The following is a 15,616-nucleotide window of genomic DNA, read 5'->3' as shown; positions in this document are numbered from 1 at the left end:
CATATCACCATATACCAGTTGCCAAAAGGTGTCAACACCTTATTATTAAAATTCTCTGGATTAGAGATAGTTCATGGAAGTTTTTTCACTTGGCTATGCTACCAATTATATATTTCGTTTAATCCTTTATTCAAGTGTAAGCAAACAAAGTTTGTACCTGAAGTATTTTCAGGACTGGGGCAACTCGTAGTAAAAGTGGGGTAAGTTCTGATCACTGGCCTTAGTATCTCCCATAATGCAAAGCACATCTCCTTGCAGACATGTATAATGCTATGCATTAAGGGATGTATGAATTATGGATATGTAAGGGATTATATGGTGATATGACTTCTGCATTACTTCCACCTTAGTATCACCACCTCTGGGTCTGCCTCCACTGATGAGACCTCAATAAAGGTCGAAACCAGTCTGGGTAGTGGCCCTTCCCTTATGAATTAAAAATGAATGGGAAATTTTTGGACTAAACAAACCAATCTTCATATTTTTCAGAGTAAGAATAATACTAACATGGTAAAGAATACAAATTCTGCAACAACTGAACTAACCTTATGCAGATCTGATAATTGTTGATGCCTCTGAAGCGCTTCTTTATTAGGAAACTGCCTTTTACATAAAAGACAAGCCATTTTGTTAAAATCTGTTAATTTCAACTCTTCTGCTTTTACTACATCATGTATAGAAGAATTATCATCATGGATTCCCTCTGGCTCTGACTCTGAGTCACTTTCACCACCATATGCTGCTACTAGGATTGGCTTTTCTTTTGGTGTAACTGAGAGATAAAAAAATAGCAATATATATGTTTATACACTGCACACACACACACACACACATATACACTTTTAACAAGAATTCCTATACATCAATTTTACCATTTAGAAACCATAATGTGCACATCTATTGTTGTCCTGAATAAGCATTAAAAAGGTTTATATTAAAATATTCAGGTCACAACATTAATTCTACTCAGGCAGAGAACATGGAACGTTGGCAATAGAAAAAATAAGTTGTTTGTGAATACAAGTCAAGATAAAGTTTAAGGAATTGTATAAAATTTGTATAAAGTGTTTAAATATAATCTGTATTAAGTGTGGGCCTGATAATAGAAATCCATGTAAGCTGGCAAAATCCATTTGAAAAAACCAGCCTCTTGCACTGAAATAGTAAAGCCTGTGAGTCAGGGTTCAAGGGTCATTTTTACCGTCCTGCATTATGAAAGTATTGGAAAGGGAAACCTAAGCATTTTCCAGGAATAGGAGACAGACATACGTGCGAGAAAATAATAGAGGGAGCTAATGAGATTGACGTGGACACACGTGACCGAGTTGGCGCGTATCGCAAATATCGAGATTTACCGAGAGGGGAAAAACAAAATAAAAAGGCCTTGCATGAAGATTGGCGATCTTTTTTCTTCCTGGATTCCTGATCTCTCGGAGTGGTCCTGCTCTTCGTAGGAGGGAAGTCCCTGGCCAGTCGCGGAAGGCACTTAGTTCGTCCGTCATAGCGTTCGTACTGGGCCAAGCTATGTCCGTGTTCTAGGATAGCTGTGATGTTGTCGTACGACGGAGGGACTAAATTGAGCCGTCCATTCGAGGCGACGTTACCGTGTCACCTCCCAGGTTCCCCATGGAGATTCTACTCGCACAGATCTACGGAAGATATCCTCCAAAGCGACTACAATTGAAGGCCTTGATGATTAGAAAAGGCAGGAACAAGTTTTAAGAATTCAAGGACAGAAATGGTAATGTAGACTTTTGAAATACTAAATCCAGTTGTAAGAAGAGAGAGAATTTTCTGTGTGAACGTTTAAATTGGACTGAACTTAAAGAACTGTAAGGGTAGCCTACAACTAGACAAGTGTCCGAGACAGTGTTAAGAATTGTTTGCCCAAGAGGCCGAATAGATACAAGATTATGTTAAACTAAAGGTGAAATTGTGCTGATGTGTTCACTGATAGCCACGTGTATCCGAATGGCTTAATGATAATCTATGAATTTTACTTTATGATTGTATTTAAGGTTATTAAGATTTAGTATGTGTGATAAGTACAAGTTAATTAGAGCTTTTGATCTGAGTTAAGTGCAACCATATTATCCTGTTTTGAAATATATTATAGTGTATCACCTTAAAGCTCATTAAATTGTTTCATTCATGTACTTGCCTGATCTGCCTATATTATATGAATTCAAAACTACCGCTCATAAAAATAACAACGAGCCAAGCGGGATAAACCCATGAATACTAATGCAATAAGTAAGCCGCGACTGTAAAGAAGAAAAGGACAAGCGGGGGGGGGGGATAAATTTATGCTTGATCAAATAATCATTAACTCTCTAAAGGGGTCACCCTGAACAAGAATCCTTTCTACCTAGGTATTAGCTGGTGCAGCATAAATATAAATGTGTTAATACTTATAGGGTGAACTTCTTCAGATTGTTTGTTTAGGACATAGAAAGGCCAATAGGACTGCAAAGCACTGAAGGAGAGAATATTTGATTGTAGAGTTTAAATTATAAGGGATAAATGTGCATAAGTAAGGTACAGTGTTAGATGAGTTTTGAATTTAAGAAAGATAGAATATTGGATTAGTTAAGAAAGGGTAGATAAAAGGTAAACAACTAATTAAGTAAAGAAATAGCAAACATGATAAGCAAAGGGCAATAACATAAATGAAGGAGTCGAGAGGATAGTTAAAATAAAAATAAAAAGTAAAGACAAAAGGATAAGAAAAAAGGATATTTTTTTGTTATCCAAAAAAATATCCTTTTTTTGGATAACAATATCCAAAAAAAGAATATTGTTTTATATCTTTCTTTTATCCTACCAGCACAGCTGGTAGGATAAAAGAAAGATATAAAACAATAGAAGTTAATCTAAACGATTAGAGTATAAACGTATTATAACAAACAAGAATAGATATAAAAAAAAGTCATAAGAAATAGATATAAGAGATATAAGAAAAGTCATAACACTATAAACCTACGTATTACAGTACTAATGCTTAGGTTTGTAGAAGTAGCTGAAGTAGCTTGAAAAAGTTTCATGCCTGGTCTCCAGGTTGGGTTGGTTCCCAGATTTGTTTCTAAATTTCTGTGGTTGCTGTACATGTTCTTCTTCTTCTTTAGAATCTGGTATTACAGGATCATTAGCTAAAAACTGCCAATATAAAGAACTACATATACAAAAAAGTGCAAAAATATGAGAGTCCATTAGATAGTAAGAAAAATTTAATTAATGTCCGAAAGCATATACAGTGTATTGTATAAGGTATAACAGTAAGTATAACATACCGTGTTGCATAGTTATGGTTGCCAGATTTCTATGACTGGATTAAAGGACACTCAAAAATGATTAATGCCACCACTCTCCCACTCTCAACTCCATTCCCTCCCGTTCCCCACCAGTAAGTAAAATTAAATGATTTTTTAGTTAATAATTCAACATTTTGTTTACATTTTTTTAGATTTTGGTTTAAAAATTATAATTTTCATACTGACTATAAATATTTGCAAATTTTAGTTTAATTAATTTAGAATTAAAATATTAATAACTAATATTTAAGGAAATTGACAGCGTATACTGGAAATATAGATTAAATAAACTTTAATATACACTTTCCGATATTTCGGCGAACGTTACGTTGCCATCTTCTTGGGAACTTACTAAAGGACACGTGCACACAAGTACTAATACAACAAATGAGACTGAGGCTAGGACGCTAGCGTTTTCCTAAAGTCCTGATGGTGCCCCCTGGCGGGCTATATTGGTAGTTCTTGGCCTTTGGGCTGAAGTTCTTTTGATAAAAGTTTCCCAAATTTGGGGCAGTTTCATGCATCCAAATTTGTTGAGGTTTGGCATGTTCCTAAGGGCCGAGGCTGATTCCATGAATAGTCTTTCATACTTGAACTTGCTGTGGTGTATTACTGTGGCTTTCTTCCATCTTATTCTGTGGCGAGTGTCCAGAGCGTGGTCTGCAAGCCCAGAGTGGCTGTACTGGTGAAATCGGATGTAATCCTTGTGTTCTGAGATTCTGATATTTGCTGTCCTGCCTGTTTGGCCAAAGTAGGACAGTTTACAGCTGCAAGGGACCTGGTATACACCAGGTAGGTCTAGGGGAAGTGGTTGGTCTTTGGTGGAGCGGATAAGGGATGCCAGTTTTCTATGTGGTCTGTAACAAGTGGTCAAGTCATGTTTTTTTAAGATTTTACGGCAAACTGAGGCTGAAATTATCCAGACAACTTAACCGTCTGGCATTCCTAAAACGCTGCTGGGATAATCATGTCATCCCGAACTGTGTTAAATTCAAACACCGCTTCATCTCACAGAAAGCTCTCCGTATTTACAACCGCGCTAGCCAGGCATTACTTTGGGAGCAAATTACCGCTACACGCGGTTCCCTAGCCGATATAAACAGCGCTTTAACAACGCTGGAAAACGAGCTTTCACATACGCTGAATCACGAGCTTTGGTCGGTCCTACATGACGTCTCGTGTACGGCAGCTAAAAAAGAATTTGAACGAGTACGAAGCCGACATATCAACAAGTTTGATAAATTAACAAAGAACTCGGCTTCCAAACTACAAACCAACACTGTTGTTAACCTATCGTCAGCTACCTTAAAGCCAGAAGCAATCCACGCTCTGTCACGTGGTCACAACTTCGCCATTGCTCCTAGGAAATTACCAGCCGAGGAATTAATGATTCAAATTGAACGCGGGATTCGCCAACTTCCAACCCACATCGCCAACGACATTAGATTGGATGTAGCCTGTGTTCTCAATAAAGCAAAACCTCCAAAATCCAACATATCCATTAGTGAATACAAGGCACTACAAGAATTGAAGAGTAACAAAAAAATAGTGATCACCAAAGCGGATAAGGGGAACGCCACTGTGGTACTCAATCTTAAAGACTACACAGGTAAGCTCAGGGCTTTATTATTAGATCGCTCCACTTACCTCCCCATTGATTACAATCCCACCAGCTCACAAACTAGAAAACTCCATAGGCTCCTTAAGAAGGTCACTTCTTGGCCTGTGGAGATTACCAACAGACTAAAACCCTATAACTCTAGACCCCCCCGCATATATGGGCTCCCAAAAATACACAAAGAAAATGTGCCATTACGTCCCATAGTGGATGGCATTGATTCCCCCACTTACAAACTAGCCAAGCATTTAGCCAAAGCGCTCCCACACTATACTGGCAATACACCATCACACATAAAAAACTCAGCCCACTTCAAAGCCAGTATAGAAAACCTTACACTCCAACACAATGACATAATGGTCAGTTTTGATGTCTCCTCCCTATTCACGAATGTCCCTCTCAAAGAAACCTTAGAGCTAATCCAAGCTAAATTTCCTCCCGATATCTCAGCCCTATTTCAGTTTACAATGAACTCAGGCTATTTCGTTTGGCAGGAAAAATTCTACAAACAGATAGAGGGGACAGCCATGGGTTCACCACTTTCCCCACCCTTGGCAAACTTTTTAATGGAGATGTTTGAAGAGAAAGCCTTAAACTCAGCCCCACAAAAACCTACCATATGGCTTCGCTATGTTGATGATATTTTCGCTATCTGGCCACATGGCCCGGATTCACTCCTCTCCTTCCTAACACACTTGAACAACCAACACCCTAGAATCAAATTCACCCTGGAAAAAGAGGAAAACAATAACCTCCCCTTCCTAGACACACTAGTCACCCGCCAACCTGATGGAACCTTGGTTTTCTCAGTTTATAGAAAACCCACCCATACAGGCAGATACATTCACCAACAATCCCACCCCCCCCCCCCTCACAACAATATGGAGTTATTAAAACATTATTCAACAGGGCAAAAATAATTTGTTCTAATGATCAAGCCCTAACCACAGAACTAAATCACATCCGTGACACTTTCTCAGCCAACGGCTACCCCCTCCAAAAAATCCAAAAAATACTTAACCCAGTTGTCCACAACCCCCCCCCCCCCTTCACAAAAAAGATTACTCTAAATCCATCACTATTCCCTACATCAGAGGCACCTCAGAAAAAATCAATAAAATCTTAAAAAAACATGACTTGACCACTTGTTACAGACCACATAGAAAACTCGCATCCCTTATCCACTCCACCAAAGACCAACCACTTCCCCTAGACCTACCTGGTGTACACCAGGTCCCTTGCAGCTGTAAACTGTCCTACTTTGGCCAAACAGGCAGGACAGCAAATATCAGAATCTCAGAACACAAGGATTACATCCGATTTCACCAGTACAGCCACTCTGGGCTTGCAGACCACGCTCTGGACACTCGCCACAGAATAAGATGGAAGAAAGCCACAGTAATATACCGCAGCAAGTTCAAGTATGAAAGACTATTCATGGAATCAGCCTCGGCCCTTAGGAACATGCCAAACCTCAACAAATTTGGATGCATGAAACTGCCCCAAATTTGGGAAACTTTTATCAAAAGAACTTCAGCCCAAAGGCCAAGAACTACCAATATAGCCCGCCAGGGGGCACCATCAGGACTTTAGGAAAACGCTAGCGTCCTAGCCTCAGTCTCATTTGTTGTATTAGTACTTGTGTGCACGTGTCCTTTAGTAAGTTCCCAAGAAGATGGCAACGTAACGTTCGCCGAAATATTGGAAAGTGTATATTAAAGTTTATTTAATCTATATTTCCAGTATACGCTGTCAATTTCCTTAAATATTAGTTATTATGTCTAACCAGCGTATAAGCCTCTCAACAAGAATAATTAAAATATTAAATGGTAAATCATGATATAAGGAAGGATATGGATTGATATATAAGGATAATGAATGACATAGATAATATAAAAAAAGCATGAATTTATCCAAATGACATAGATAATATAAAAAGCATGAATTTATCCAAATATTTTAATATAAGTTTAATACATTAACTGACATCAAGGAAAAGTAATTTTAGGTAGGCAATTAAAAGCAAAATGCACTGGTTTAATAGCTAGAAATCATTCACACTGAACACACTTTGTACTACTTCGAGCAGCCTTGAGAATGTCAGTATTATTTTTAATTTTCTCAGAAAAATCTAAACAATTATCTTTAAAACTGAAGTAGATCATTAGTTTACTTTTATGAGCAAAACTGAATTTTTCTATTTCTGAAACTCTATTTTGCTCATCCTTCCACTTTGAGTTTATTACAGTAAAAATCTTTTCAGAATTTGCCAGAGTCCCCCCAAAGCTTAAAATCAATACTTTCAAAATTAAATGCCATTAACTTGAAGTACTCAAACAAGTTTTAAATTTTTCAGAGGCTAACACAATTTCACACTTTGTTTTTAGTCAAGTAAATCATTCATATCCAACTTTATTATTTTTTAAAATTAATTTAAAACATTCTGCCACTTCAACCAATGATCAGCTCTGTCTTCGTGTGAGTTAAAGCTATGTATTAAAATTATAATTTTTTGTTGGTTTTGAGGGCCTGTGCATGCGGAGTCTGAAGCATATGCCTCCTACACTTGTATGGAAATCCACCACTGCCATTACAAGCCATGGGCATTGAAAAATTAAAATAAAGGGCAAATTACATCCTTTCTCATTTCAATCAAGGATATCTGAATAAAGGTAGGAAAATCAGTTTCCATTATTCTTTAAAATATGTTTTAACTTATCAGTCTCATGCTTTAGATATGGAAGAAAGCATGTTTATAGTTTTCAGCTTGGTGTTGCTGGGTCCTAGTTTTCTTTGTAGTGAACCAGATGCATAACTGGTTTAGCATTGCACTAAAGACATCTTAATGGGAAATAGTTACAACACTAAGTCACTACAAGGAATGATAACCAGCCACCAACCAACAAACAAACAAATACCATTCAACATCAAGCTCAAAAGTAAAGGTGCTGTGACTCTCACATACATAAGTCAAAGGAGAGATGGGTAGAGGTCACCAGAAATTCTTAGATGAGCACATATCAAGTATGCTGAGAAATTAGATCACAAGAGCTATCACAGAAATCAAAATTTAGATCATAGCTTTCTATAAGCAGAACTGATGCTATCTGGGATAAGACAAAAATGCCAAAAAATTACACACAACAGTTATGTTGTGTGTAATATATTATATTAAAATGATATTTAAATATTAAAAATATATTAAAATAAAATTCACATTTTATTATAATAAAATGTGAAAGATGCCTTCTGACACAGTGAGAATTCTGACATAACATAAAATCAAAGGATGATCATTTAATTTTGTTTTTCTTTTTATGTTTATTAATTTTCTATATGTTTCATTACTGTTAATCGTTGGGTGAGGGACATGCAGTGAGAGGAGATATACTCTTGGACATACCAGTACAGAGCAGCTGTCTTCTTGGCATAATGTGGCATTGATAGCACCCTTCAATTACTGGATTCTCACCCCCTCCCCCATCCCAACAACACCAAGGCATGACGCGATGTTGATTGAACCAGCTGATTGAGAAATATCCAACTCATTACTGAAAGGTTCTGGCCCATGAACTATCTAGCAGCCAGTCTGAGCACATTTTTATAACTGCACCCTTAAAGGTGCAGCAGTATCACTCACATCACATAGGGAATGGGGGAAGAAGAGAATGAAAAGTGGGACCCCCGCCCTGATCATTCACTACTTCAGGCCTCCAATAAGTAGTCTAGATGGTTCACTTGGTGATGAAGGTCATCCACCATGCAGTAGGTTTAGTCAGCATTTCTCCAACTAGGAAGGGTTATCTCCTTATGCAGCTGAAATGATCACTGGGTATGCCAGAGTCCATGTGGAAACAGGCCACATCACAAAAAGGCAGGTTTGACACAAGAGAGTTGTAAATGAGTTTGAGCATTTTGTCTCCAACTTGTGGGTGTGATCACAAAGTTTTGAATAGGACGTGACAATATATTGTAAGAGCTATGACTAAGAAGGGGCAATTGTGCACATATGTGGATCTATAAGACAAATGAACTGAGAAGGCAGCTTGCTTTCCATAGGACAAGAAATAATACATGGGAATTAGTTAAAGGGAACTAAAGGAAGTTATATCTGACTGCATCCTCAGAAGTAAGAGAATTAACTGCATGGGAGTTAAATGGATGAATAACACTTTCAAGCAAGAAATGCATAAAAAGAGTGCAGATCAAGTATCATGAGAAGAATACTGATGAGACTACAGGGTTTTAAAGAACTAGGAGTGTGACAGCCTAGTTAGGAAAGCAAAATAAGATTATGAAAAAAATTGGCTGGACAGGTCAGAGGATATAAAAAAGAATTTTATTCTACATAGCAAGCAAAAGGAAGAACGGCACTGAACAATAACCTTAGTGAATGCATATGGTAGAATAGTGTGACATATAGTCAGCTCTTACTACAACAACACTTCTATAACAAACTACTATAAAGTCCTAACCAAAGCCACATGGGTACAATCATTATCATCATCAGTACCCTCAAGGGGTATACAGGATATGATAGTACTACATGAAAAATTTACATCATTACTAACTTCCTATCTACAATTTTCCTCCAAATCAGTCTCTGTTAAATTTCAAGACTCCAATATTATCAGGTCTTATATTTCTGTCATCTAAGGCACTTTTTACTGGGTCTTTTTCCTGCCAACCTGGCAGAGAACACTTGTTTTGCTAATCTTTCCTCTTCCATTCTGCTTAAATGACCATACCACCTGAGATTAACTTTGCTAATGCATTCCTGGATGCTGACAATATTAAGTTCTTTCCTAATATCCTCGTTTTTAATATGATATTGCTCTCATATCTGCGGTCTCTAGTCTTTGGTCAAGTGTTTTACTTCTGATCCAGCTATCAGATCCATAAGTTAAAACTGGTTTGACCGTCTTGTATACAGCTAATTTAGTGTTCCGACTAATTTCTCTCTTATTCCATATGAATTTATTCAATTGAGTGCCTACCATACCACCTTTGTTGATTCTGTGTCAATTTCCATATTTAATTTACTATCTTCACTAAAAATCATGCCTAAGTAGCTGAAATGTTTTACTTGTTCCACAGGTTCTCCATTCACAACACAGTTGACATTTTCAATGATTCTGCCTATTTTCATTGTCTTTGTCTTTTTATTGCTGACCTTCATACCATATCTATTACAACAGCTATTCAATTTAGTCAGAGATTCTTGCAGACTTGTAGCGGATTTATTTAGAAGTATAACATCATCCGCATAAAGCAAAGAGCTGACATTAACATCTCCAATTCTGATATCATGTTTAATACCACTTTCCTTCATAATGTGATCCATTTAGATAATGAATAACAGAGGGGATAATGTACATCCTTGTCTCACACCAGATTTAACATTAAACCATCTTCCTGTACTTCCTTCAATTCTAATTGCTGACTTACAACTCAAATAAAGACTAAGTATTGCTTGATATAATGCCCCATTGACACCATATAACTGTAGCATATTGAATAGTTTCTCTCTCTCTCTCTCTCTCTCTCTCGGAACCTTGTCATATGCCTTTTTCAGATCGACAAAACTTAAATAGAGATCTCTGTTATATTCCCATGACTTTTCAACCATTTGTCGTAAAGTGAAGATCTGATCCTGACAGCCTCTATTTGGCCTGAATCCAGCTTGTTCTTCACCAAGCTTTTCCTCCACAATTCTTCTCAACCATTTCTCAGGTATACTTGCATAGATCTTGCCAGGAACACTCAATAGGAAAATACCTTGTAATTCTCACATTCAGTTTTATTTCCCTTTTTATATATGGGTAGCATGAGAGTTCTAATCCAATTATTAGGAATTCGTCCCTCTGTGCAGGCCTTCTGAACTATGAAGTGCAGCCACTGTAAGACTTTTATAACCATACTTCAGCATTTCTGGTCGAATATCATCTACTCCTGCCTTTCCACATTTCAAGACTGACTTTGATGGCTTTTTCTACTTCAAGTATGGATATGTATTCCTGATTGTATGCCTGTTGAGTGTTATTTTACCACTGTGCTATCACTGCTTGTTTCATTTAGCAATTTTTCGAAGTCATTACTCCATACTTCAAGGATATCTTTTTCTCCCATTTTCAAGTCACCTTTATCATCTCTAACTCCTTTTACAGCACTCTTTCCTCCATTTCTAAGCTTCTTCAACAACCTCCAGAATATCTTACCACCTTCTTGATATTTATTTTCTATGTTCTTGCCAAAGTCCTCCCATGACTTTTGTTTAGCTAGTTTTACACGGTGTTTCACTTTCTTACATTCGTCTCAGTTTTCTCTAAGAGCAAAAGCTGACTTATTTGCCAGGAACTTTGATATGCTTTCTTCTTTTCTTTCACTGCCTCTTTAACTTTCTGTGTCCACCATGGAGTTCTGATTTTTCTATCCTTGCAGACAACCTCACCGCATGCCTCTCTGGCTGAATCAATCAGGGTTGTCTTCAAGGCTTGCCACTGAATCTCCAAGGTTTGGTTCCTGTTCCCAAACCTTTTCATTTTTTCTTCAATAATCTTTGTGTATTTTAGTCTGCAGTTCACAATTGAGAGCTGCTCAAATTTTATTCACTTTAAAACTTTTCTTACATGTCATTCTTTTTGATATGAAATTCAATTTTATCCTGCTCAAGACTAAATAGTGATCGCTTCCAATTTCAAATCCTCTGTACACTCTGGTATCCTGCACCAGGGAGAAAACATCACTATCAACAACAATAACATAGTCAATGAGACTTTTCTTATTCCTTGCCTCTTCTCTCCATGTGACAATGGGTACAATACTATGTTAAAAGAAATTCATTATAGCAAACTATTCACTATAACAAATTATTCTTGTGATCCTTATAGTATAAACAAGAAATAGTTAAATTTTAGTGATCACTTTAGTAAGGTCTACATTCCAGTCAAACTCATTAGCTCTTTGGGCTGCAGGTTAGAATTAGACAAAAGAAAAAAAGGCAGATGAGTTAGGAGTGTTAAAGCTGTTACATACTAAAATACAGAAACTGGACTTGATTGGATATAGGCATGAGTACTGAAGGAATATGCAAAACAGCTAGTAATGTCTTCTGAACTTCAGTCCCAGCACTTGTCATATTCCTTATGAGGAGAAGGAGAGTAGGATAATAATCCCATTATAGAGGGTGGAGCTAAGACAGATGCAGCAAATTATAAAACCAATTAGTATCTCTGGTGAGGTCATCAAGGTACTGGACAGATTGATTAGCAATTGATTCAAAGATCAATACATCACGATTCTCTTGATTACACTCACATCCTCTATAAAAGACAATATGGTTTTGTTAAAGGTAGGTATTGCTTTAGAAATCTGCTCATATTCTATGATAGAATGACAGCAATTAGGCAAGGAAAATGGATATACTGTGATACTTCTAGATTTTGTCAAGACATTTGGCATCCTCCTCATAGATTGAGGTAGTTATATAAACTCAGAGGGATGGGATCTGCAAAATAAACTTGTGGCTCATGGTGGTGCTGAGTCTGTGGGGAGGAGGGTGACAAGTAGTGTTTCAAAGAGTTATGATACTTGGGCAACTGTTGAATCCCACGTGTATATTGATGATACTGGGGAGGATCTCAAGTGTGATATTCAATCATCTGATGATGCAAAATTAGAGAGTGATGCAGAATCCTGTAAGTTGCCTCCAAATAGTAATGAGATATCAGATAAAATAAACAGAATATTATACAAATACAAACTTTATAATGCCACCTTTAAACCTGCTGCAAAATTAAAAAGTTTATTCAAATCTTCCTCCCCTAGAGTGTACTGTATTCAATGCACCCGTAATCTGCCTTATATAGGTGAAACTGGACACACAATTCCTATCCAGACAAAGGAACAAAAATGACAAATTACATTTAATAACTAGAGTTAATCTGGCCTTTCTGATCATGCCTGAATGCTCTTTTCCCAAATCACACAGGAAAAGCACCTGTTCATTACATCACATCTACGCACAAATTTAAGGAGGCTGATGAAATTATAATCAACCATCCTGATCTCAACAATAACGATGGTCTAAAACTCCCAAGAATATGGATGGCACATATTCTACTTACATTACCTTTGGTTCCAAGAGTTCATTATAAATTATAATTAGGACTATGGTAGTCCAGGATCTTAGCCTTGTTATAACAAACACTTAGTTAAATTACTGATTAGGCATACTATAACTGCATTAAAAATATTAAAAGATAATATGACCATTTTTTTATATATGTTTTTTTTCTGCTAGAGGTTAGGCCAGTAGAATAACAGTTAATCAAATCAATTGTCACTTTGGCAATACTGTTTGAAATGTAATGTAGCTTGTCTCTGTGGATATGTGTGTGTTCCCGATAACGATCTTAACATGGTCAAAAAGTCGGGAAATTAAAGTAAATTATTCTTAACACAGTCTCTAAATTATTAAAATGAGAGATGTAATCATAATGTCTGTAACAAATCTGTGATGATAACTTGTAAAAATCTGACAAGTATGTTAAAAGTTAATGGTACTTTTATTACAAATCATCCTGTTGATGGTTTATGTACTCAACAATATAATTTAGTATTTCACATAATTGTGACACTACAAATGATCTGATTGCAATCGAAATTAAAATAAGCATCCATAATTTAAATGAGATTGTAATAAAACTTCTTTAAATGCCAATCAGCCACTGCAACATTAATATTATTATTACATGACCCCTCCAGGGTCATGTAATAATAATAGTCCAAAGACACATCGTGGGAGTGCTTACTCTACAACTCTCTGTCTCCACCACTCAATCCACCAACTACAACGAACCACAACTACACCAAAGCCATCTACCACTGATTACCACATGGAAATATTCCAGCAGAATTGACTTATGACCTGAGCCAATTACTATCGCAAAGGTCAAAGTGTGTACGGGGGTTTTCCGCATTATCGCAATGAAGAAAAAGGTAGTGGGTGCAAACCCATGAAATACCCAGGGTCAAAGGGGCCAGATAAAAGGGGGTTGCTACGATGTTACGGGAACACGACAACAGAAGACGCCAACGCAGTCATGAGAGGGTTACGGTGAGGCAGGTTACGCAGTTATGATGTAAGTGACGCGGGTTATGGCAACACAGGTCAGAGGTTACAGAGTTGCAACAGAGTAGTTTTACTGATCGTCTTCAGGGGGAAGGCCACGCAGAAGGAGAGGCAGATTTGATGTGTGTGATAGAATAAGTTCGTCTTCATTCTGTTTTGGGTCCAGGCTCGGGAAGGCTGCCCCGATTCATGGTTGGAGTCCTATGTTCCAGTCAATAGATGCCAGAAGTGAGAGACGACTAATTTGAGTTTTGTTTGAAGAAAGTCATTTCTGGATTTTCATGCCACCAAGTTCCTGCCGTCCGTAATAGTAAGAAGAGATCTCACAAATCCCGGAAAAAATTCCCGTGTGCATAGCCAACATCAAAAAGTATCAGAGGAAAAAGAATTCAAGAATCTATGAAAGTGGACTAGACTACTATTTTTGCTAGAGACAGAATTGTGACAGTGATTTATTTGAAATTTTCTTTGTATTAATAATTGAGGACTATAGGCATTAAGCTAATCTTTGAATTATCTTGTTCAGTTCTATGAGAGTAAACTTAGCATACTTTAAGGTGAAATGATATGTGCTTAATATTGTTGTTATTAGCTGGGCCTGCTTTTGTTTAGAATGGAAGAATTGCTCTCTGTGTGTGATTAAGTCTTAACTAAAGAAATATCATAGACACATTGATTTACAAGGATTGTTTACCTAAGAGGTTTAATTGTATTTGTAATCATGAGTTACTATTGAAGTATAGAAATTGAATTAACTTGTAATTTTAGTATTAACCTTTTGTACATTCTTTCAGTATGAATAAATTGTTTTCTTGTTTAAATAATTTGCCTGATTCCTGCATACCAATGCACTGCTCATAAAAATTCGAATCTGTGTGTCCTAGACTTGAATAGCCAAGACTGTAGTATAGAAGTTTTACGTTGCTAGATTTAGTATTAAGTAAGAGAGAACAGTTTCCGTGTTTTACCGAGTGTTTTCCTTTGGAAGGATATTCATCTCCTATCCACGAATTTTGGTGGCGCAGCTAGAAATCAAATAAATTTCCAAAATTCGATTTAGAAAAATGCCAGTAGTTCAGACCAAGAGTTTGGCTCCAGCCAGAGGCAATTTCTTAGATCTGAAGGTTTTGCACACGTGAACAATAATATTTGCAGCCTTGAGACAAAGGGGGAATTAAGTTGAGTGAGAGAATTGAAGGTTAACAGATTAAATCAAGCAACGGATTATATGCTCGGAAATACAACTGTATAAAGTTAAAGTAAATCAAGTAAAGAAAAATTTTGAAGATAAGTTTTGAATAAGATAATATAATATCGTCGTATTTTACACCACCACTAGTATTTTCACAGACAATCACAAACATCAATGCCCACGGCGGCATTCAAACCCACAGCCTTTTGGCTGGAGAGCGGATACACTAACCACTCAGCCAACCAGGCCGGCATAATATCAGTTTGAAACACTATCACAATTTGCAATATAAATAATCAGATTTAAACCCAAACTGAATCACATGGGCATCTTGTATGTATCCTAAATCTCAAAACTTGAGC

The 15,616-nt window shown here is 36.9% G+C and overlaps 1 protein-coding gene across 3 annotated transcripts in view; it reads right to left on the bottom strand.

The window, feature by feature from the left end:
• LOC150101823 (RNA-binding protein 5-like) overlaps window positions 1-15,616 on the bottom strand; it is a 455,027-nt gene that overhangs the window by 104,807 nt on the left and 334,604 nt on the right. For all 3 annotated transcript variants that reach the window (XR_016549043.1, XM_090400660.1, XM_090400661.1), the window contains exon 20: window positions 546-772. Coding sequence is in view for 2 of the 3 variants with exons in the window: in XM_090400660.1 (XP_090256786.1) it covers window positions 546-772 (227 nt within the window). In the remaining variant the exon portion in view is untranslated. The remainder of the gene's footprint in view (window positions 1-545; window positions 773-15,616) is intronic.

The sequence above is a fragment of the Typopeltis vanoorti genome, chromosome 11, assembly GCF_054136105.1.
Source record: "Typopeltis vanoorti isolate ZY-2024b chromosome 11, IOZ_Tvanoo_1.0, whole genome shotgun sequence".
NCBI classification, from domain to species: domain Eukaryota; kingdom Metazoa; phylum Arthropoda; class Arachnida; order Uropygi; family Thelyphonidae; genus Typopeltis; species Typopeltis vanoorti.
Note: the sequence above shows the minus strand (reverse complement) of the source record. Positions and strands in the feature narration are given on the sequence as shown.